Source organism: Peromyscus californicus, unplaced genomic scaffold, assembly GCF_007827085.1.
Source record: "Peromyscus californicus insignis strain IS unplaced genomic scaffold, ASM782708v3 Scaffold_8__1_contigs__length_139910024, whole genome shotgun sequence".
NCBI classification, from domain to species: domain Eukaryota; kingdom Metazoa; phylum Chordata; class Mammalia; order Rodentia; family Cricetidae; genus Peromyscus; species Peromyscus californicus.
This window is the reverse complement of record NW_026294606.1, coordinates 87,802,198-87,823,934: the sequence shown is the minus strand read 5'-3', so window position 1 is coordinate 87,823,934 and position 21,737 is coordinate 87,802,198. Positions and strand designations below refer to the sequence as shown.

Below are 21,737 nucleotides of genomic sequence, written 5' to 3'. Positions count from 1 at the left end.
ACACATGACCACATCTGGCTTTCACGTGGGTTCTGGAGATCCAGACTCCAACCCTCACATTTGCATGGCAAGGGCTTCTCCGCTGAGCCGTCTTCCCAGGCCCTCGGGCTTAGAACTAGCTTGTCTGTACCTACAGGAAGTCATTTTGGGTTCTTCATTGGAATCATATTGCACCTATGAATCATGAGGGGAGAATTAACGATTACTAAGTCCCAATCCATGAGCATGGTATGTTTCCGGTTACGGAGCTCTGACCTGTCATGTATGGGGGCCATTCTCAGCAAACAGCTGCTGTACATGATTTGTCAGACGTGCTCAAACGGTTCTTACCCTTCCTCTTCCTTTTCTTATCTTCTGTTTCAAGTAACACGGGGCTGCAAGTGCTGGTCTCTAGCTGTTCTTCACTAGTCTGTAGAAATACAACTAACTTGGGGTGGGCATGCTCACATCCTTTAATAACCTGGCTGGATCCACCCACTAGTTCAGGGAGGTTGTTTGATTGATTTTGTAATATGTTGGGGATTCTCACATAGGCCATCACGTCTTTTGCAAATAGGAGCCTTTTATTTCTTCTTTCCAAAATTTTATTCATCTCTTTTTCTTACCCTATTTCCCTAATTAGGATTTGCATTACTGGGTCTCATAGAAGCAGGGAAAGTGGGCATCCTGGGTGTGTGTGTGTGTCCGTGTGCCCATATACGTGACACAGCATGGATGTAGAGGTCAGAGGCAACTTGTGAGAGTTGGTTATCTTCTATAATGTGGGTTGTTCCAGGGACCAAACTCAAGTCCTCAGGTTTGGCAGCAGGCTCCTTCACCCACCAATGCAGCCAGTCTGGACACATGAGTTCTAGGCCAGCCTGTACTACAGAACAAGACCCTGTCTCAAGCAATAAAAAAGTGGAAGGATCATACTCTAAAAACAATGAGAAGGAAAGATTAGTGGACACATTAGACAGCCTCATCACCGCCAACTCCAGGCATTCCCTGTGGGCTGATCTGACATGGCCAGGCTACACAGCATGACCACAAACAGAGGCTCCATGGTAAAGACACGTAGGCTTCATGACAGTGCCAGAGTGGCCGCACGGTCTACTTAACATCTAGGAATTTCCTTGATTGGTTACTCTGAACAAAAGCTGTTGCTGCCCAAAGGCTGTACTGGGGTGCTGGTTGGGTCGTGGTGGCAGTGTTTCACAACTTCGGAGAAGTGCACAGAGATGGGATTCAGGAACAGTGTTTAAGAGTGGGCAGACACTGACCTCCACCTCAGGCCCCGGGCCAAGGACAGGAGGAGCCCTTGGCTCGGGCCTGATTGAGGTTCACCCACTGACGGCTGTTTTTTCCGAGATTTTCAACTGTCTAATTTCAAAAACATTTGGTCTCTGATGTGGTGGAAGCCACTCGCCCTGCTCTGACCTGCATGTCTCTCCTACTTCTGCAGGTGACCCCGGGGTTCGAGGAAAAGGAAGGAGAGCTGCTAGTTAGGGGACCCTCTGTGTTTCGAGAATACTGGGATAAGCCAGAAGAAACTAAAAATGCTTTCACTTCGGATGGCTGGTTCAGAACAGGTAGGACCAAGCTCGGAAGTGGCAGAGGGGACTGCTCTTGAGGGGGGTCTGGTCGGTGTGGATGTTTCTTAGTTTGTGTGTTCTAGAACCTCCCACTGCAGGCAGAGGCTGTTTGGAGACTGCCGTTTTGACACATTTGTGGGTGCCCCAGCCTCCTATAGGCTACTAAAAAGAGGGTCTAAAGGCTCACTGCTCTTATAAGGAGCCTGGAGCCCCTTATCCCCAAGACGTAGCTCCTACACTATCCCTCTGCCAGCTGGCCACATCGCCACAGCCTTGTTGATGCCCCATGATTCTGGGCCTACTGCCCCTGAGGTCAGGACCTCCTCTCCCTCTTGGGTACACCACTGCTCCTGTCCACCCACACAGCCACACTCCTGCACTGAAAATCTCCCCTCCCTCCGTTGGGGTCAGAAGCAGGTTCACTTACCATGACTTGTTTTGGTTTGGTTATTAATTTGCATATTCCAGTTTAGTCTCCTTTGTGTGGCCTGTGAGGCTCATGGGTGAGTACAGTGGACCCAAGCAGGCTGGGAGACACACAGCATATACTGTAACTCCCCCACCCGTGTGTCCGTTCTCCTGAGACCCCTCCTCATCGTGTGGGAATCCCATGTCCTGAGACAGTATGGCTGTACAGCTGTGTCTATCTGCTGCCCTGCTTTTTACCTGGAAGTTCATCAACATCACATGAGTTACTGCCCTCAGGATGTCAGGGTTCTGGGAGTTTTTCCTTTTTGCCCTTCTGTATTTCTAACATTTTTGTGTACATGGTTACTTTTCTAGTTCTTAAGGTGATACTTTCCGAAAGGAAAGGCCTGTTTCCCATGTGACATCCTGGCCATTGTGACAGAGGTAGTTTCACCCAGGCTCTTTTGGGAAGCAAAGCCTTGTGGGGGCCACGTGCCCTGAGTGGGTACTGTGGCTCATCTGAGAGAGGGAGGTCTGTAGGTAAGGAAGCAATCTATAAGTTTGCCAAATGTGACCCTCAGTCTGGTGGCCCTGGAAACGTGTTATCCCAGCTACCTTGGGCCAGTATACCCTAGATAGGCAGGGGCATCAATCTGACACCTTCAGGGAGTGCCCAAGGGAGAGACCCACAAGCTCCTGAGCCTACCCTCCACTATTCCAGGCTGTCACCAGCTCAGGGCAGGGGAACCTGATGTGATTATATCGGTAGATCAGTGATGGAAAGTGGTAGGCATATAACCCACAGCTCCCCGGTGCTCCTCTGTAAACACCCTGGTTAATGCCAGCTCTCTGGAGGAAACAAACCTCCCGCTATTGTCCCTCAGTGCAGTGTGTAGGGAACCCTGCTTTTGAGTGAATCCTGCTTTTAGCAGCCCCCTCCAGCAGCCTTCTGAATAATCCCTGTGGGAATCCCAACTTGCTTTGTGGTCACCTTCTTGTGTTTAGGTTTGGATAAAAAAGCTGTGTTCTTCCCTTTAAAAACACAGGGAGCAAGCCCTATAGGTTTTACGGATGCCGGGACTCATGGAGCCCTGGGGTGCAGCAGGAGCCACGTGGGCAGTGAGCACTCCGGGTGGGCCTTTCTGCCGAAAAGGAATAGCATGCATTAATTATTGTAAAGAGATGTCTTCAGGAGAAAACGATTTTGAAATTCAGTTTAATTTCATTGTAACGTGCTGCAAACAGGAAGGGAGTGTGTGTGTTTAATTGGCTCTCGGGGGTAAGGCCGGGAGCTGGCAAGCCTTTGTCACAGGCCATTAGCGATACAGACTGCATAATGAGAGCGTGCAATCAGCTCGCAGCTGCCGCTCCTACGGGGAGAGCATGATATTAAGTAGAAATCAGGATAAATTAAACTTAACCCTTTCCCTAGCTGTCCCTCCTGCCGCTCGGATTGTGGCATAAGCTGGAGAGAAAACTGTCTCAGACCCCTGGGAAGGGCCTCATCCCCAGCTCTCCCAGGTCATCCTCGGGGTTAAGATGAGAGGATGGGGTCCCCCACCTGATCCCTAATGCTCCCACCTTCGCCACCCTACTTCTGCAATTATTCTTGCCCCAGAGGATGTACAGAGAAGCTCACAAGATCGGTGGCTGCTCGGGCAGGAGCAGAGGCCCCCTCACTGCCAGCATTAGTCCTCCTAACTCTGAGACTTCCAACAGAACTGTTTGGAATGTGTGGCCTACCTATGGCCCTGTGATTCTGGAGCTGGGCCCAGCCAGGCAGTAACAGGTGAGCCTGGAGTGCAGTTAGACTTTTTGTTCGTGGCGGGTGACAGGAGGAAACAGCAACTCTCCCGGGGTTAGTTGAGGACCACCAAGGCTAAAGAGCAGGGTCAGAGCCCTACAGGAGAGTGGGTAGGATCTTAGGAGCTATGAATCCCTGCTACCAGTGTGCACGTTAACATGTGTGGTTACTAATAAACCAGCAAGGCAGGGCCTTAGAGAACTGTCCCCTGATCTGAGGAAAGTCACCAGGGACTTCCAAGCTCCCGGGAGAAAGAGAGAGAAATGCACTTGCTCTTCCAAACGGGCCTTCCCTGTACAGATGCCCCACCTTCAGATTTTGTACCCTGCCTCCATGTGTGGCTAGCTGTTGGGGCTCTGCTGTTGTCTGTTTCGTGTGGCTAGCTTTGGGGGTTTTGCCCTTCCATGTTGATCGACACTAGACCATCGTGTACTTTTGGAGGGTTGGGCTGCAAAATGTCTTGAACGCATGGCTTTAGATGGTTTTCAGATGTAACCTGTTGACCTTTACCCATGCCCTCCATAGGCATGACGGTGCTGTGAGTCAGGGTCTGTGAACCCCTGAATCCCCTATGCAGTCAACAGAGGCTGGATGTTTGCCTACAGGATTGGAATCAGCCAAGACCTGGGCTGGGAGCCAACCTTGCCCTTCCTGCACCATAGTAACTGTACATGGTGGGCAGTCTGCGCTAGCGTGCCCATCAGGAGAGCCGGGCATCAGCAGGGAGGGCGTGAGTTAGCAGAGCCCCAGAGGCACTGGGTGTTTTGGGGGTTGGAATCCTCCAGACAGGCTGTGCTACCCCTAACATGGATTTCCATGGGGACTTGGGACATGCAGAAGCCAGAGCTTAGCCTGGAAGAGGCCACCCCCGATGGTGACACTGTCCACTACTTACTACATACCTGATGTGGGCCAGGATAGCCAGGCAAGGAAGTGACACCACCCCATCTGCACTGCCATCTGGGCAGAAGGCTCTATTTTCTCCTCTGCTCTCAGTGTATGCCAAGTTCTCTGTGAGGTTCTGTACGTGTTTGGTCAGGTTAGTACCAAGTGCTGCTGTGAAGCCTCCTTAGCTCTCCTTAGGCTTCCAGTGTGACCTCTAAAGGGTAGCATTGACGGATTGGAGAGCTTTAGGTTTTTTAATCAATTGTTGATTGATCAAGCCCTAATAGTCTTCCCATAGACTCTTAGCATCACAATCAATGGAGGCGTGTATAGGTCTTCATTTTTGACCTTTGAGCTTCTTACTCTTGCCTTGCTGTGTGACTATCGCTTGGGAGGATGAGAAAATAGCAATACCTTTCTGGCTGGTGGGAATGGGAAAAAGGAGGTCCCTGGTTTGTTCCTACTTAATGAGCTGTGAACTCTAGGCAGGAGTTTGCAAGCTAAAATCTGAGTTATGTGCCTATCCATGGCTTAGACTCTCCCAACCCAGCCAGCCCAGAAGACTCAAGACTCCAGGATAATGTTAACGTGAAAACAAAAAACCACTGCTGCTTCCATCCTCTCCCCCAAGCCTTACTGGTGGATTCTGGGATGCCGACCCCCCATTCCCAGATGATGAGCTAGAATTGCCACTTGGTAACTCATACTCTGCTATCCTCTGCTGGACCCTCCTCCCAAAGATGGTACCCACAGCCCATTTAGTCCACATGCAGTATTTGCTCAGTTAGCTCAGGCTGGTGGATGCTACCTACTTGTGCTGGAGAGGCCAGGATCCGTAGGTCTCAGGTACCTACAGTTCCTTCATGAGGCCCTGCTCTTTTGCCCATGGCATCTAGAGGCCTATGATCAGTATACACTTGTGCGTTCTTTCTTTGCTGTGTGGCACTCCTGCTCTACAGTTCTTGATCACCTGGTGCCTGTCTGCCTTCTGACATTCAACTTCTTAAATATAATTTCCTCTGCTTGTTCCCTAGTTTAGGATTTATGCCTTTAAAATCAAATAAACTATCGTTAATTTTGTCTGAGGGTTTCTCAGCTGTGTCTCGTCTGCCACTGTCCCAGGCAGGTTTGGGTGAGGTTTAGGATCTGGGGAAGTTATTGCATCTGTTCTGCTTTTATTCCTTGCTCTTTCTAATACCTCCCTAGGTTCTGCCCCCAGGCTCAGGTCTCAGAGGCTTTCTGCTTTGGTGCCAGTGACAGCTGGCTCCCCTCTGCCAGGGTCATGATGCCTCCCCTTCCCTGCCTCAGCCACCTCCTCTATCAGACAGGAGAGGCCAGGTGGGATTGAAGCTGCTGGGAGGCAGAACTGGCAGATGTGACAGAGCAGCCACAGGATAGGTAGTCCTGGGTCCCCAAAGCTTTGAGGACCAGAAGCCCGAGTGTAGGATGCCACTCTGCAGCTGCCTGTGGATGCCTGGCATCGTGCCAGACTAGCAGCCCTCAGTCCTCAGCAGAGTGGGTGCCGTGCTATTGTTTGTAGGGTCCCTAGCCAGGGGAGTGAACTGACCACTGGAAGTGCTTCCCTGGCACAGCCCCTCAGGGAAGGCACTGGCTCCTACTCCATCCTTGCATCCAGAAACTGAAATCCGACTATCACAGGTTTATTTTCAATTACAGTTTAAGGCAGAGACATGAACTAGCACTGGGTTTGAAAGCAGTGCATAAATCCATGTAATAAGATTTTATTGATCGCATGCTGTTTCTGTCGGAACAAAATTCCCTCGATGCACACGTCAGGTCAGACCAAGGAGGCACATTGGCAGGAGGCTAAATCCAGATCAATGCATTCTGACAAATATGTTGTTATGAAAAGTAAAAGTTACTTAACTTGTTTGATGTGCTCTTCAAAATGAAGACTCTGTCTTTAACTCTCGGCCCAGCAGCCTGGTCTCGGGTGCTTGGAGCTCTTCCCTGCCTGCTTGCCCTAGCCTCCCTGTCTTTAATTAATAATTTAATTAATAATTATTTAATTTGGCCCTTGGTAATGGGGTTGTGCTGAACAGGCCAGGATAAGCTGGAGGGGCCAAAATGGCTCCACACTGAGAAGTCTAAAAGTCAGAAATTAGGTGAATTTCTAAGGGATTAGCTCAGGACAGTAAACTAGCAGGAGGCTGCTTGAGTCTGTGACATCCAGGAGATTTCCTATGAATGTACTAGCCAGAGATAGGGCAAGAGCGGGGGGTGGAGGGCAGAGGCACAGTAGTGCCCGGAAGAAGGAACATAGCACCATGAGCAGCTTAAGGATGACTGTGCTGGAGATCCCAGCTGGCAGTCTCCTGGCAGGACCTCAGGACCCTGGGAGGTACCCGAGCTGTCTTCTGAGACAACAGGAAGCCTTCTGCCCAAGGGCACAAACAGGGTAAGGATTTCTGCTGTAAGATGCAGAATGACCAGGATGAGCCAGGCTCACAGCCTCCTGATATCCTGGTATAGACAACTCAGCCACTGAGGCAGCCTGACCGAGTTAGGCTGCAGTCATGGAAGATGGACCTTAGCCCCATGTCAATCTAATCCACTTGGCCTCCCTCTGTCATGCTAACACTAAGTACAATTTTCTTTTTTCTTTTTCTTTTTCTTTTTTTTTTTTTTTGTTAGCTGGGTGGTTTTCCCGGCTGAATAAAAGTACAACTTTCTAATGATGACAGTATCCCCTCCCTCCCAGAAACCTAGTGGCCTGAAAAGAGTATGGCCCCCTACATCTCTGCCTTGTGGGTATTGTGAGCAGCACCATGCTCTTTTTTAGAGGCAACACCCTTCTATATTCCCACCCAGGAAAGGAAGCCAAGGAAGTAGTTACCTTCTTTTGAAACCTGGAGATAGCCTAGGACCCAACACAATGAGGCCCAGGGCACATCTAGAGTAGTTCTTATATGGAGCCACTGATGCTCAGCCGTATGTGGAATAAAGACCCAGCACAGTGCCCTGGAGCAAAAGCAACTCAGCCTGTGTGGTGGCTGGCAGTGGGAAGGACCAGGTCCTGCTTCTGTCTCCACTGGGGAACACCACCATCAAGATCGCCTCCCATATACTCCCGTGCACTCTGTGAATTCCAAAACTTAGTTTTTATGAGGACATGGATGCTTGGTGTCCCCTCTGTGCCTGGAAGGTACCTGTGTTAGAAGCATTACTGGGAGGGCAAGTTAAGAATTGAGCCTCTGGTTATGGCTTACCTTCAAACCTTGGCTTGGGTATCCTTTCTAAGCTTGAGATCTGTCCACAGAAGCTACTCTGGATAACCTTGGAGGCCACACCAGGGTTTCCCCTCTGCCTGATGCCATATTATTTACAGTTTGTAATTTCCTACAGGCTACGAGACCTCGACTCCAGCATGCTCTGCTGGTCCTTCAGGCCTTTGAAGGCCAAGGATACCAAGTGGCCTAGAGAAAGTAGTGTCCCTAAGACTCCTGGAGAGAGTAGTGTCCCTAAGACTCCTGGAGAGAGTAGTGTCCCTAAGACTCCTGGAGAGAGTAGTGTCCCTAAGACTCCTGGAGAGAGTAGTGTCCCTAAGAGTCAGACAGTGACAAGAGCAAAAGCATGGCTGGAGCCATGGAGCTGCCACTGTGCCACACTGCAAAAGGCACAGACCCCGCTCTGGAGCCGTGGAGCTGCCACTGTGCCACACTGCAAAAGGCATGGACCCCGCTCTGGAGCCATGGAGCTGCCACTGTACCATACTGCAAAAGGCACGGGACCCCTCTGGTTGGGGTGTTGATGAGAGGCCTAGACTGCTTGTCCTGCATCAGACTCTGCAGTGAACATGCCTGGTCAGCAGAATGGAATCCAGTCATCCAAGTAGAAATGGAGGCCTGGGCTGGTGATGCTCATGTGAGCACTGCAGAAGCCTGGCACTTTCTCCTCCCAGCTATTACCTGGGCATAGGCACCAGCTGTAGAGATTTAGGCTGTCTCGATGGCCAAGGTTGATCAAGGCCAAGCTCACCCCCAATGGCTCAGACTCCTTAGCCAGCATTGTCAGAGCTGTGAGAGCACGCTGGTGTTCAGGTCCTCCGGACTGTAGGAAATCATGAGCTCTAAGCAGCGTGGCATTGGGCAGAGGGAAACCCTGGGGTGTGGCCTCCATAGTTACGATGCAGAGTGGTTCTATAGACAGAGCATGAGGTAACATGTAAGTTTATAAAGGATAACCAAGTCAAGGAGGTTTGAAGTCATTGGCAGAGGCTCGATTCTTAATTCCATCCTCCCAGGAACGCTGCTAACACAGGTACCTTCCAGCCAGAGAGGACACTAAGGTAGTCAGACACTGGCACCCATCATCCTACACTGTCCCCAAGCCATGGCAGCTACTGTTGTACTCAGGAGGTGGCTTTGCAGAGCTGGTGTCCTCGGAGGGCACCTAGCATTCCCATGACGGGCGTTTGCTGTGGAGCAGCCCGGCACTCTGCACACCCTTCCATTGACACCGTTGCCTCTGCTCTCCATTCCTCCTCACTCCAGCCTTTCGCCCAGAGAGCTAGTCACGTGCTCTCCCCTCCCCGATCCACAGCATCGCCTCCCTGAGGAGCAATCAGCCTGACTCTCCAAATGTGTGATCCTGTGTGTCACACGCAAGAGCCAGTCCTCAAGCGCTGGCACTGGGTCCACCTAAGAAGAGACTGTACCCAGCGATGCCCAGATCTCTTTTCTCAAGAGAGAGAAGAGCGGCATGGGAGCACAGCCTCAAAGCAGGAACTTGTGCGTGCAGAATTCTGGGGCCCTCAATGCCAGGCTTCCACCTCACTGTGGAGGTTGAGCAACCTGATACCTGCAGGGCAGGATAATCCAGTAGAAGACTGGGCTTTCCAGTCTGAGGGGCACAGCTGGACCCAGAGCTACAACAGGAATGGGATCATGGAGGGCCCCTTAGGACTCGGGACAAGCTGTGTATACTCCGTAGCCCACACCGGGTCCTCTCCCTCCAGTCAGCACCTGCCCAAGGGGCTATCCTAGTCTAGGCTGAGGCCATCCGTCCAGCTCTTCGGCCACCTGCTACATCCAGAGCTGCCACACCGGAGAGAGAACCGCCCAGTGCCAGTCCTTGCTCCAGGGGCCAGCCTTCCCTCTCTACCATACATAAATAAGCCCTGGGCTCGTCCAGGCCACCCATCCATCTTGTTTAATAGACTGGAGTACGCCCTGTACTGCAAGTCCCAGGGAGTAGTAAGGTGATGGATGGTGCCTTCCCATGTCGGACTACGTGATGTATAATGAAATATTTATGATTTATTCCAGCTAATAACCCACAGGGAGTGCAGGGAGCGTGTGAACAGACATCGCTGCTGTCAGAGCTGCCGCTGACATCTGCATGCCTACACACAGTCATAATCATGCAAATGTGTGTGCATGGACATGCACGCGCACTAATGTGCAGACACACACCTCCCCCACGCCATTGTGCAGGAGGGAGCCTCAGCTGGAAATACAGCCCTGTATTCTGGCCTGGTCCCTGCTCCTGACACTGCCAGTGTTTCTGTGGGGTCCCAGACTCCCTTGTGAAAAGAGCCAACTGGCACAGTTATTTTGCCTAGGGAGAAAAGCACCGTAGCTATTTGGGGGTGGTGGGAATCAAGAGCAGGAGGACATTCATCACAGGGTATCCCTGTGTTGGGGAAGGAGCTGAAAATGACCAGGACCCACCCATGGTAGGATGACAGAGCTATGTGGATAGGAGTGGAACCGGGCAGGGGGGTGCCCTGCGTGTATCTATGTGAGGCTGTGCATGGATTGTGTCAGGGTCAAGGCTTCTGCTTTCCTGCTGTAGTTCATCCTGAGTCAGAGTCAGGGGCAGTAAACCACTTGCTGATGTTTTCTGGAAATACCACACACTGTTGCCCATTGCTCTGACAAAAACATGGCCCACACTGGCTTACAAGTTCAGGATATTTACAGACCCCAGAGGCCCAATGGGTTCCTAGCATGCCGTGGATTCTGGTGGGCTCTACTCCCCGCTGCTGGCTGTGAGGCAAGGTGCTGGTATCATAGGGATAAAGAATGGAGAGGGACACATGTCATTAGAACTAGTCCCCACAGGAGGTGGGCCCGGACACTGGAAATAGTGGGACTCACACATATGCATGTGGCCCCCTAGGACTCTTGTGGGTGGTGATCAGGATCACCAAGGTCTCCTGTGACCAGATACTCCCAGACTGTCCAGAGCTATCACAGAACCCCCTTTTTTAGGAGACACTGCTGTGTTCAAGGATGATAGGTACTGGATCCGAGGGCGTACATCAGTGGACATCATCAAGACTGGAGGCTATAAAGTCAGCGCCCTGGAGATTGAGCGGCACCTGCTGGCCCACCCCAGCATCACAGGTGAGTGAATGGTAACCTCAGGTTTAGTAGAGCACTGCCCTCAAGACACAGTACCACCTTTTCTACTCTGTTAAGTGTTGGCTGTGAAGGACCCTCTTCTACCTGCTAGTAGGGATCCTGTGAAATGTGTTCCTGCTCCCTCCCTGGCCTTCAGCACACAGGATCCTGATGGCAACCCCAGGCTGCTGCCTGCTGTACAAGAGGGGCCTACAGACCTGGCCAGAACGTACACCTGCTCTGCAGATCAAGCAAGAGCAGGCTGAGCCCCTAGAGATGCTGCCCCACTCCCATGAGGGACATTCCCATGGTCTTGCTCCAGGCGCTCGGGTATTGCATTAACTGCCTGGCGTTACCCACACCTGTAGTGGTCGTCAGGGCCTTCCAGGTGTCCTCAACATGTTCTGCTGTCCTCAGATGTGGCTGTGATTGGAGTTCCGGATATGACATGGGGCCAGCGGGTCACAGCTGTAGTGGCCCTTCAAGAAGGACACTCACTGTCGCACAGGGATCTCAAGGAATGGGCCAGGTAGGGCTAAAAGGGACTGTTGTGGGTTCTAAGGTATCTAAGGGAATATCTTGGAATGGGAGGATGGGAAGGGCCTCTTCAGGAGCTGGGAAGCAGGGGTGAACCATTCTGGATTTTGGAAATGGAGAGGAAGAAGCTGAAAAGGTCAGCAAGGTGGCCCCTGAGCAGCTGTCTTTCCTCATTAAGCGCAGACCTGGAAACAGGAAGGGCCTCTGCCTGCAAGCTGGATTGGGAGTCAGGAGTAGTCTGAGGCAGAGATGTGTGTTTCTCAACTTACAGATAAACCCCAAAGCATTGTGAGGCTGAGGACCCTCACCTGGCTAATCCAGCGCTAAGCTGAGCAACAGCCTCTCCCTACCCTGCCAAACTGGCACAGCCTGCCACAGAATGACCTGAGCCCAGCAGCCTTTTCTGTTCCTGCCCTGAGGGTGGCCTCGTGCCTCAGCCTTTCTGTGGAGCCTTCACAGCCTGGCGTACCCCTAGCTCTCAGTGTCTGTGGACTGTGCCTGCAGCTCCCTCCTCAGACCCAGGGTGGGGCCCTTTCCAGCCTGTCAACTGTACTTGCTTGTCTCGTTTTTTGTTTTTTGAGACAGGGTTTCTCTGTGTAACAGCACAGCCTGTCCTGGAACTCGCTCTGTAGACCAGGCTGGCCTTGAACTCAGCTCTGCTTGCCTCTGCCTCCTGAGAGCTGGGATTAAGGGCTTGTGCCACTGCCAACGTGCTGGCTTTTTTTTTCCACCCTCATCCTTTGTGTTAGACTCCAGTGTCTCTCATGTCAGTCCCTGGTGGGTTCTGATGTCCTCCCAGGACCCACAGGACAGAGGGGCTCACTGGGACCTTCACAGCCTGGTGAGCCACCTTGATCTTCCACTGTGGCCCAGGAGGATACCTCTGGGTTTTAGATCGGAGAAGTTCTCTCCTTTCTGCTGTCTCCCCCCCTCCCCCCCACACACACACACTCACTTCTTCTCGGCGTAGGACTATTTTTGGCTGTCCAACAAGACTTCACAAACAGCAGGAGTCCTTGTTTCATCAGGGGCCGCACAGCTGGGCAATTACCGATTCCCCTGGATTTGCAAAATCACAGTTGGAGCTCTGTAGCTTAGCAGAGGCAACAGTCTGCTTGGCCGGTCGCTGCTTTGATTAAACAATTAGTTTCTTGAGAAGAAAAACACCCAGGCATCCTTTGCTGAGAGCCACAGTAGTCGGTGGGTGGAGGTCCTACCCTGGCCTGGATTCCTTAGGCCATGGCCTGTGTCCATGAGTGCTTCCCTCATGGCCTGTCTCTAAGCTTCAAGTCGGGCTCCTTGCTTGGGTATTCATGTTGAGTATGAGAAGACCCTGAGGTTTGGAGCATCCTGGGAGTTGTAGCTGTGTAGAACAGGACAATGCAAGAAAGATTGCCAGACATAAGGGCAGAGCCAAGTTGCAGACTGTCCAAAGGGAATTGCCTGCCCCTCAGATTTTGTCCCCACAGTGGGTAGCCTCCCCACACGTTGTTTCTTGGGGAGGGGTCCTGAGGAGATATCCCCACTTTTAACCCCCAGACCTATCCACTCCCCAGAGAACAGTGTCTAAGCCTCCAGGTGCCTCCTGCAAGGGAAGGCCAGCCTGCCGCTGGCAGAGGCCCTGAGGCCCAGGTGCTCCTCTCCCTCATGTGGTGTCCTGGCCATGCCTGGTGGGTGCTGCTCACTGCTGGTGACCCACACTTTGTCCCCTGGAGCCCTGCTCGCCATGCCGTCTCAGGCCACAGTGCTGTGCTGTCCAGTTACCACAAAAGAGAGGCAGGTGGGGAGGAGAGACAGGAGTGCTCCTCCTGAAGTTCCAGAAAGAGAGAGTGTCTGGAGAGGGAACTAACGGAGCACCAGATTTTCACCATATTGATTGAAAGGGAGAGCTGGGCACAGTGGCTCACACCTGTGATTGAAACATTGAGGTCACAGACGTGGGAGCATCAAGAGTTCAACCCAGCCTCGGCTACATAGCAAGTTCAAGGCCAGCCTGAGCTGTGAGATGAGAGAGATTCAGGAGGAAGCAGAGAGAACCCAGGTGTCGCTGTTATCCACAGAGTGTGACCTCACAGCAGCCCAGTATTCTTCAGGAGGTGCCTCACAGCCTCAAGTGTGTCCTTGGAGCTGGTAGTACCAGAGCTGACCCAAAGCCAGAGGCTGAAGAGCTGTGTCTGTGAAGCTGAGTTCCCAGCTAAAAACTTTACCATAAAGCAAATGCCAGGCCCAGAAGGCTCTGTCAGCAAATGATACTGAGCACCTCGGGGGACACACCACGAAGTGCATACAAGTCCATTCCGGTGGGGAGGGACACTCCCAGCTGACTTCATGGGACCCACGACCCTGCTACCAAAACCAGACAAGAAGCCCAGACCAGTTTCCTGTCAGACAGACACAAAATGCTTAACCAAATGCTGGAAATTAGGTCCTATTCACAAAAGAGCCAACACATCATGATCGCGTGGCACTTATACCAGAAATGTGAGGTTAAACATTCAGACACCCGTCCGTGTGGCGTGCCGTGTTTACAGAGGGAAAGCCGTGCAGTCTTTTCAGTTGACACAGAAAGAATGTCTCTAGATCCCAGTGCCACTTGCAGGAATTCGCAGCAGCACCAGAGAGGAGACATTCCTGAGCTGGGGAAGGGGCTCGGAGGACCACCAGCAGTCAACGGGACATTTCCTCCTGTGTTCAGGGCAAGCATCCCCACCGCCTCTTCCCAGTCCCACGCAGACACAAGTCCAGACAGTGGTTGTGCTGTGCCTCCCTGTCTGGTACTGGGTGCCAACTGGGGCCACTTCAGCCCATGGTAGAGGTTTGTACCCAGTCCCCACATGACACTGCACACTGGACCTTCCTGTAAAAAGCTGCCCAGTTTCTACATAGAAATACACAGGCCAGGCAAACAGGACAAAAGGAGAAAGATGGGCGCCAGGAAGCAGAGCAGGACCAGAAGCCACACAGAGGCGAGATGGGCTCCTGCGAGGCCTGGGATCCCTTCCTTGTGGGGCCTCCAAAAGGAGCCCTTGTGGTAAAAACCATAGGGAGTAAAGCCAGTCCAACCCGAAGTGGGGACAGTCCCACGGTGGGCAAAGAAACAAGGCCCAAGTGCCACAGGGCACCGAGCTCTGCTGAGGAGTCTGAGCAGTTACTGCAGGTGGCCAGCAAAGCTGTCACATGAGTCATGAGCATGTGTAGGTCTGTAGCGGAAGAGCCAGTGGGGTTCAGATAGGAGCACAGCGTGACATAGAAGGCCGTGAGTGGCCTAAAGTCTAAAAAGTGCATTTGAACTTAAAAGGCATGTGAAACCCTGGATGTGTCTCTCACGACCCTGGGTAAAGTCAAGACCAGTTGCCTCTGGTCAGTGGAACTTGGGGGCAGCCTAGGATTCTACTCCAGGCCTTACACACGATCTCCGGTTGGGTTGTCCATGTACAGGAGCAGGAGAGCATCTGCAGGGGTCACCTGTGGCTGGCCCATGTGACCTTTGGAGTAGATCCTACCTCAGTGCATCTGAGACTCTGATCACGACTGCAGCTTTTTCCTACCAACAGGAATGTCCCCTGTCTGCTGGTGGCCCAAAAGCTACTTCTCTGTAGTTAACCATGCTTGTCACCTACAGGGGCCACTCTACTGTGCCAGAGTCACCTTTGGAGGGAACAACAATAGGCAAGCCTGTGGTCAGTTCCCTCCAGGGCAAGACAAGACCAGGCTGGATGAGCAGAGCAGGGGCCTCGCTGCCTCCTTCTTCCCTGGTTCCCCCTCTCAATGTCCACATCCACTCACTCTGCTGCCTCTGACCTGACTTTGCAGGCCTTGGAGCCAGAGGGAAGAGGATGGTTCTCCCTGCAAAGGGCAAGGTGGCCATCCTGTTGCCACCCAACACAGAGTCAGGGTGTGAGCCCACGATGACTGCTGGGCGTGTCATGCCTACACGCCCCCAGGGCCGGGCAGTCATCCCAAGCTGTGCTTGTCTCTGCAGAGGTATCCTGGCGCCCTATGCCATACCCTCGGAGCTCTTGCTGGTGGAGGAGATTCCACGGAACCAGATGGGCAAAGTGAATAAGAAGGAGCTTCTTAGGCAGTTCTACCCCTCGTGACCAGAGGAGCCAACGGGCCAGGGCCAGAGGACTGCAGACAGCCCCTGATGATCATGTGCTGTGGGCCCTGTAGCAGGCCCAGAGATCCTTGAATGGAAACACCCCACTCCCCTGCAATCAGGTTGACCAGATTTGAAAACCCTGGGATGAAATCCCCAAGTGAGGCTTCCCCCACTCTAGTTGATTGTTCGAGCTCGGGTGACCCTGATCACTGGGTGTGTCATCCTTGAGGTCACGGATGTGTGTCAGTCTCACAAGCACAGGAAGGACATGGCTGTGGCCTGTGTGTGGCCAGCTCCCCGGTGCCCAAGGCTGCTGACTCTCCTAAGGGCAGGTCCCAGAGAGTCAGGCCATGCAGAGGAAAGAGATGAAATAAAGACAGAGGACAGTGCCCTGTGCTTTCTGGCTATGACCTGCAAGTTACATGTCTGCGTGTACACATCAGCAGCCGTCACAGCTCCCAGTCCACACAGGATGCCAAACCGTAGCGCTGGGTGGAGTCTGCACCCCCCCCCCCCAGGGATTCCTGCTGCTGGGACTGTCACCCCAGAACTGTGTGTGTGTGTGGTAGAACATTTAAAGTCCCTGTAGCCACCCAAGGCCATCCCCAAATGGCCCTGAAGCCTCCCTTCCTTAACCCTGCCTCACCCCAGTTAGGGTCTTTCTGGTCCTTCCCTGTGTTCTCTCCCCTTTGCTGCCTTCTTACCAAACTTCTCTGCTATCCACATCTGAAAGCTTCCCTGACCTCCATCCTCCAGGCCCACGGAGGATGTCCCCTTAGTGTCCTGCCAGCTTGGATGTACGCACATGTGCCCTCAGGCCACATGGAGAAACAGAGTGTGCTCTCTCCCTCCCTCCCTCCACCCCCCTTTTCTCTCCTCTCTCCCATAATTGTTGAATGGAAGCTGCTCTGGCCCCAGAAACCAGGATGCTTAAGGACCTGTTGGATGTCTGATCCTCCCATAGGCCAGTCCATTATGGTGGCTCTGCTCCCTAGGGTCGGTGGCAGGATTCCCAGAGAATGCCTTGCAGCCCATGGGAGCCACCCAGTGCAGCCCATGGGAGCCACCCTGTGCAGCCCGTGGGAACCACCCTGTGCAGCCCGTGGGAGCCACCCAGTGCATCCCGTGGGAGCCACCCAGTGCATCCCCCATGGGAGCCACCCAGTGCTCCCATGGGAGCCACCCTGTGCAGCCCATGGGAGCCACCCAGTGCATCCCGTGGGAGCCACCCAGTGCATCCCCCATGGGAGCCACCCAGTGCTCCCATGGGAGCCACCCTGTGCAGCCTATGGGAGCCACCCTGTGCAGCCCGTGGGAGCCACCCTGTGTTGCCTCTATCCGCAGCATCACTCTGTATTAGGCCATCTTGCTCAAGGAAACAGCACAGCTATTACTGAGCTCAAACCTCTGGAGTCAAAGGGCAATGCAAAACGGCCTCAGGAATGGTGGGAGGTGAGGCTGACTGTAAGCCACACCCATGGCCTGAGCAAGATTGACGTCTGTGTATTAGGCCTAGACACCAGAAAGGAAGTGAAGAGAGGCACTGTGAAAGGGTTCCTCATGGTCAGAGTCAACCTTGCTTAGGCCATGGCCACAGGTAGCTGCTGGAGCCTAGGCTCTCATCCTCCAAGCTGCTGTTAAATTTCCCTCCCAGCCCCCAGCTTCCCCGACTGCCTTCAGTATCACCCCTGCAGAAGCCAGTTTCACCTAGAACCTACTTTCCAAAGCACAAGTGTCACAGGCCCACCCAGACCTCAGTCCCCAAGCTTCCAGAAGGCACTCTCACAGGGTCACAGGAGGAGGCACCCCTGCTATACATACCTACTCTTGGCTCTTGGCCAGACAGTGAAGCCTTGTATACCTGGAAGTCAGAGGGCAGCCAGGCATTCCCCTGGTGAACTGAGCCTGAGAAGACAGTAGGGAAGCCCGGGGGCACTGGTCCCTGCAGGCCCTCCCCCGAATCCTCATTGGTAGTACAGATGTCTGGAGCCCTAATGTGGCCCACCGTAGTGAAAGGTGCTGTGGGACTATCATGTAGACCTGAACCTGAAGCTGGAGGCTGCACCAGCTTAGTTCTACAGAAAAAAGAATAACATCAGCATAGCCACAGGAGAGCTGTGCCTTCATGCATGTATTTCACACGCGTACGTGCACACACACACACACACTCACACACACCAATCTCTCTTGCCATTCTCTGTACGGTGCCTTCAAGGCCACTACAGATTGTTTTCTAGACACGGCATCTCTGGCCAGAGTGGGAAGCATCCGCTGTCACGCTCGTCACAATTCTACGGGTGCAGTGTGCAGTGTTGGTGGCTCATGGTCCTTGTAGAACCTTCTAACACCCAAGGAGACTCATTTCCCCAATATCTGGACCCAGGCCCTTGGTGCTGGCCCCTGTTGTGTCCCCACTGTGGCCATGAGCAGGGGCCACCTCCACCTGCCCTAGTGGAGCTGAGTGCCCTTGCTAACGTCTACCGTGTGGTCAATTTAGCTCAGCAAATAGATCGATATCAAATTATCCCAATTCACCTTCATAACTCTTAAGTGAGCAGGAATGGAGGGGAGACAGGGTCACTGGAAATAAATAGCCGTGAAGGCCCTTTGTGATCTATCACCTGAAAACAGTGGCAGCATCCCGCGCCAGCGGCTGACACAGTCGTTAATAAAGCCCAGGAAAGCGCTGTCAGCCGCAGTGAAGGATAGATAGCCACAGGTCAGGCACGGGACCTGCCTCATCCTGGCGGGGTACAAGACACCATTTGTGACCTGAGCCCTTCTCAGGGGTGGGCAGTGAGTGCTGCCCAAGCAGACACACTGATGCCCCTGTCTGTGGGTGCGTTTACACATTGAGAGGAGCACCTCTGGCCTCTTCTGCGAACGAAGCATCTGAAAGTTGGAAAGTGATTGTGATAGTCTGAGAGAGAGAGGACCCGTGTAGACTGCAGTGCTCAGGCCCAGAGCCCTTGGTGGTCTGCCTCCGTGTATCCTGGCCACCTCCCTGGGCCCCCCGCCACCACCTTTCCTACTTGCCTAGGGCATTTGTGTGTGAGCAGAGGTCACAGATGACCACCTATGGATCTGGTGTGTGCATAGGTGGGACACACGGACACTTGTCCCTGTAAAGTAAGCATGTGTAGGTGAGGCTGGTGCCTCTGCACACTGTCACAAGTGACCATGTTTGTGTTCGGGCTTCTAACAAGAGTCTTCCTGAGGACTGTGGGTGTCACATGTGGCGCTCAGGTTAGGGTCCAGATCAGGCTCAGCTGGGTCAGGCACATCTGCATGTCCCATCCTTGGTGGCCATTCCCCACTCTCTGGATCCTCTCTGAAGCACAAGGAGGGCATTGACTTGCAGGGTGTAGCCCCTAATGACAGGCTGATCATCTGCAAGGATGATAGACCATTAAGCTGTCAGTGTCCCTCATCCCGGGCTCTCCCCCACCCCCACCCCCACCCCAGTAAAAAAATACACCAGCCAGCAGCCACACGTTGGTGCCTCAGCCGTGTTCCCCAGCACCTGCTTTAATAGGAAAGAGCTCTACCTTAGAAAAGGGCAGGGCTCCACCAGGCTGGCTGGATCATGCACACATGCCAACAGGCGCACATGGACACTGAACATACATAAAACACATGTACACATGGGTGTCCACAGACAAAGCAGTCCTGGTCTCAGAAATGTCTCCCTAAATGAAACAGCTGCTTCAGAAGCTCCAGCAACCAATGTCCATCAGCGAGAGCAGGGTTAGATGTCTGGAGGAAGGTGTGGGACTCTGCAGTTCCTGACAGGTCATGGGGTCCACAGGACATCTCCAGTTCTGCATTGACCCTGCTTGTAGACACTTGCTCCTGCCCCAGAACAGCAAGCCCACCCAAAGCAGAGAAAAACCACTCTTTAAAAGGCATTTTAAACAGTGGAAGGGCAGGAGGAGTGGCTGACCCTGCATGCCTGCCTCCCCACACGAACCAGTTTGTTGAGTAGGAGGTTCTTGCTATATTTCCTTTGGTCATCATCAGGAAGTGAGACCCATGAGACTGGAGAGATTGCTCAGTGGTTGAGAGCACTGGCTGCTTTCCAGAGGTCCCAGGTTTGATTCCCAGCACCTATACGACAGCTCACAACTGTCTGTAATCCCAGTTCTAGGGGATACAATGCCCTCTTCAGGCTTCTTTGGGCACCAGACATGCACATATGTTGGGCACAGGCATAAATGCAGGCCAAACGCTCATTAAAAATGTATAAAATAGCTGGGATAGGTGGATCTCTATGAGTCTGAGACCAACCTGGTCTACAGAGTGAGTTCCAGGATAGCCAGGACTGTTTCACAGAGAAACCCTGTCTTGAAAAACCAATATACACATATATATGTGTGTGTGTGTGAATCCCAGACTTCGCTGGTGACTGGAGGCCCAGTTGGTCTGTAGGTGGAGCAGTATTGAAGTCAGCTGCCTCCCTGCCTGGGAAAAGATGTCTTGAGTCTTGAATGCTGACAGAGTGTAATTCCACCAGCACTCTCTACTGTTCCTGCGATGAGTCCAGTGCACCAAAGGAGTTCATTCATACATGACAGGCTCCAGCATGTCTTTGTAAAAGCAGGGCTTTTCTGTGGCTCTAGGAGGAAGTAGAGGAATTAGTGGACCAAGACAATGTCTAACAGTGAAAATATTAGATGTTCAACACTTAAGGATGAATTATAAGCAACAAATAGGAAAGAGAGTTGGCATTCAATGTCTTATGTGACTGTAGCCATAGAAGATTGTTTTGGGAATGTTGTAGGAAAGATCATTGGGGCATTTCTACAGGTGAACACTCGTGAAGAGGGCTGGGAGTGTAATTCAGTTGGCAGAGTACAAGTCTACCATGCCCAAATCCCTGGGTTTGATCCACCCAGGTGGTATATGTATGCCTGTAATTCCAGCACTTGGGAGGTGGAGGCAGGAGCATTGCCCTGAGTTCAAGGCCAGCAGACCCTGTCTCAAATAAGGGAGGAGGGAGGCAAGAAAGAGAAAAATAGTCCTGATTGTAGCAGGTCTTTCTTTGGATGGCCAGCTCCCAGATCATGACATGGAGACTTCTTATTAATTTTAAAAGCTTGCCCTTAGCTTAGGCTTGTTCCCAACTAGCTCTTAAAACTTAAATTAACCCGTTTATGTTAATCTATGTTTTGCCACATGGCTCATTACCTCTCCTTCATACTGTGTGACTGACTTGCTCTGAGTCTCACTGGTGAATCCCACCCCTTTTCTTCCCAGCATTCCTATCTCTACCCAGAAGTCCCGCCTAGCCTCTCCTGCCTAGCTATTGGCCATTCAGCTCTCTATTAAACCAATCAGAAGATGCCTTGACAAAGACACATCTTCACAGTATACAAAAAGATTATCCCACTGATTTTATTGTACCTTAAAATTAAAAATATGAAAACAAAGCTGGGTGGTGGTGACACACACTTTTAATCCCAGCATCCTGGAGGCAGAGGCAGGCAGAACTCTTGAGTTCAAGGCCAGCCTAGTCTACAGAACAAGCTCCAGGGCAGCCAGGGCTACACCAAGAAACCCTGTCTCAATAAATAAATAAATGAATGAATGAATGAATGAATGAATGAATGAATGAATAAATAAGTAAATAAATAAATAAATAAATAATAAAAAAAGATAGAGCTGTAACTGCCTTTTGTGTTTTTTAAATACCAACTTAATATATGAAGAATTCACTGGAGAGGCCATGGAGACGGCTCAGCAGGTAAAGGTCCTCTGTCAAGGCAGAGGACCTGAGTTCAACCCCAGAGAGAAAGGACTCCCTGATGTCGTTCTTATCACACATGCCCTGTGGCATGTGCACACACATATATACATAAATAAATATTTTAACTGTTTAAAAAATATATATGTAATGAAAGGCTGGGCATAGTGGCACAGGCCTTTAAACCAGCACATGGGAGGCACAGGCAGAAGGATCTCTGTGTGTTTGAGGCCAGCCTGGTCTACATAGTGAGTTCCAAGACAGCCAGGACTACATAAAGAGACCCAGTCTCAAACAAACTATATATATATATGTG

General features: G+C 52.1%; 1 protein-coding gene across 5 annotated transcripts in view; it reads left to right on the top strand.

Annotated features, from left to right (window-relative positions):
* The window catches only part of Acsf3 (acyl-CoA synthetase family member 3), a 57,571-nt gene that overhangs the window by 23,334 nt on the left and 12,500 nt on the right, over nt 1-21,737 (top strand). For 4 of the 5 annotated variants that reach the window (XM_052727918.1, XM_052727916.1, XM_052727915.1 and 1 more), the window contains 4 exons: nt 1,445-1,571; nt 10,908-11,042; nt 11,457-11,568; nt 15,559-16,067. In XM_052727918.1, coding sequence (XP_052583878.1) covers nt 1,445-1,571; nt 10,908-11,042; nt 11,457-11,568; nt 15,559-15,676 — 492 coding nt within the window. In that variant the 3' untranslated portion in view covers nt 15,677-16,067. Of the gene's footprint in view, nt 1-1,444; nt 1,572-10,907; nt 11,043-11,456; nt 11,569-15,558; nt 16,068-21,737 lie in introns of those variants that run through there. The other variant, XR_008215696.1, reaches the window with a different exon arrangement.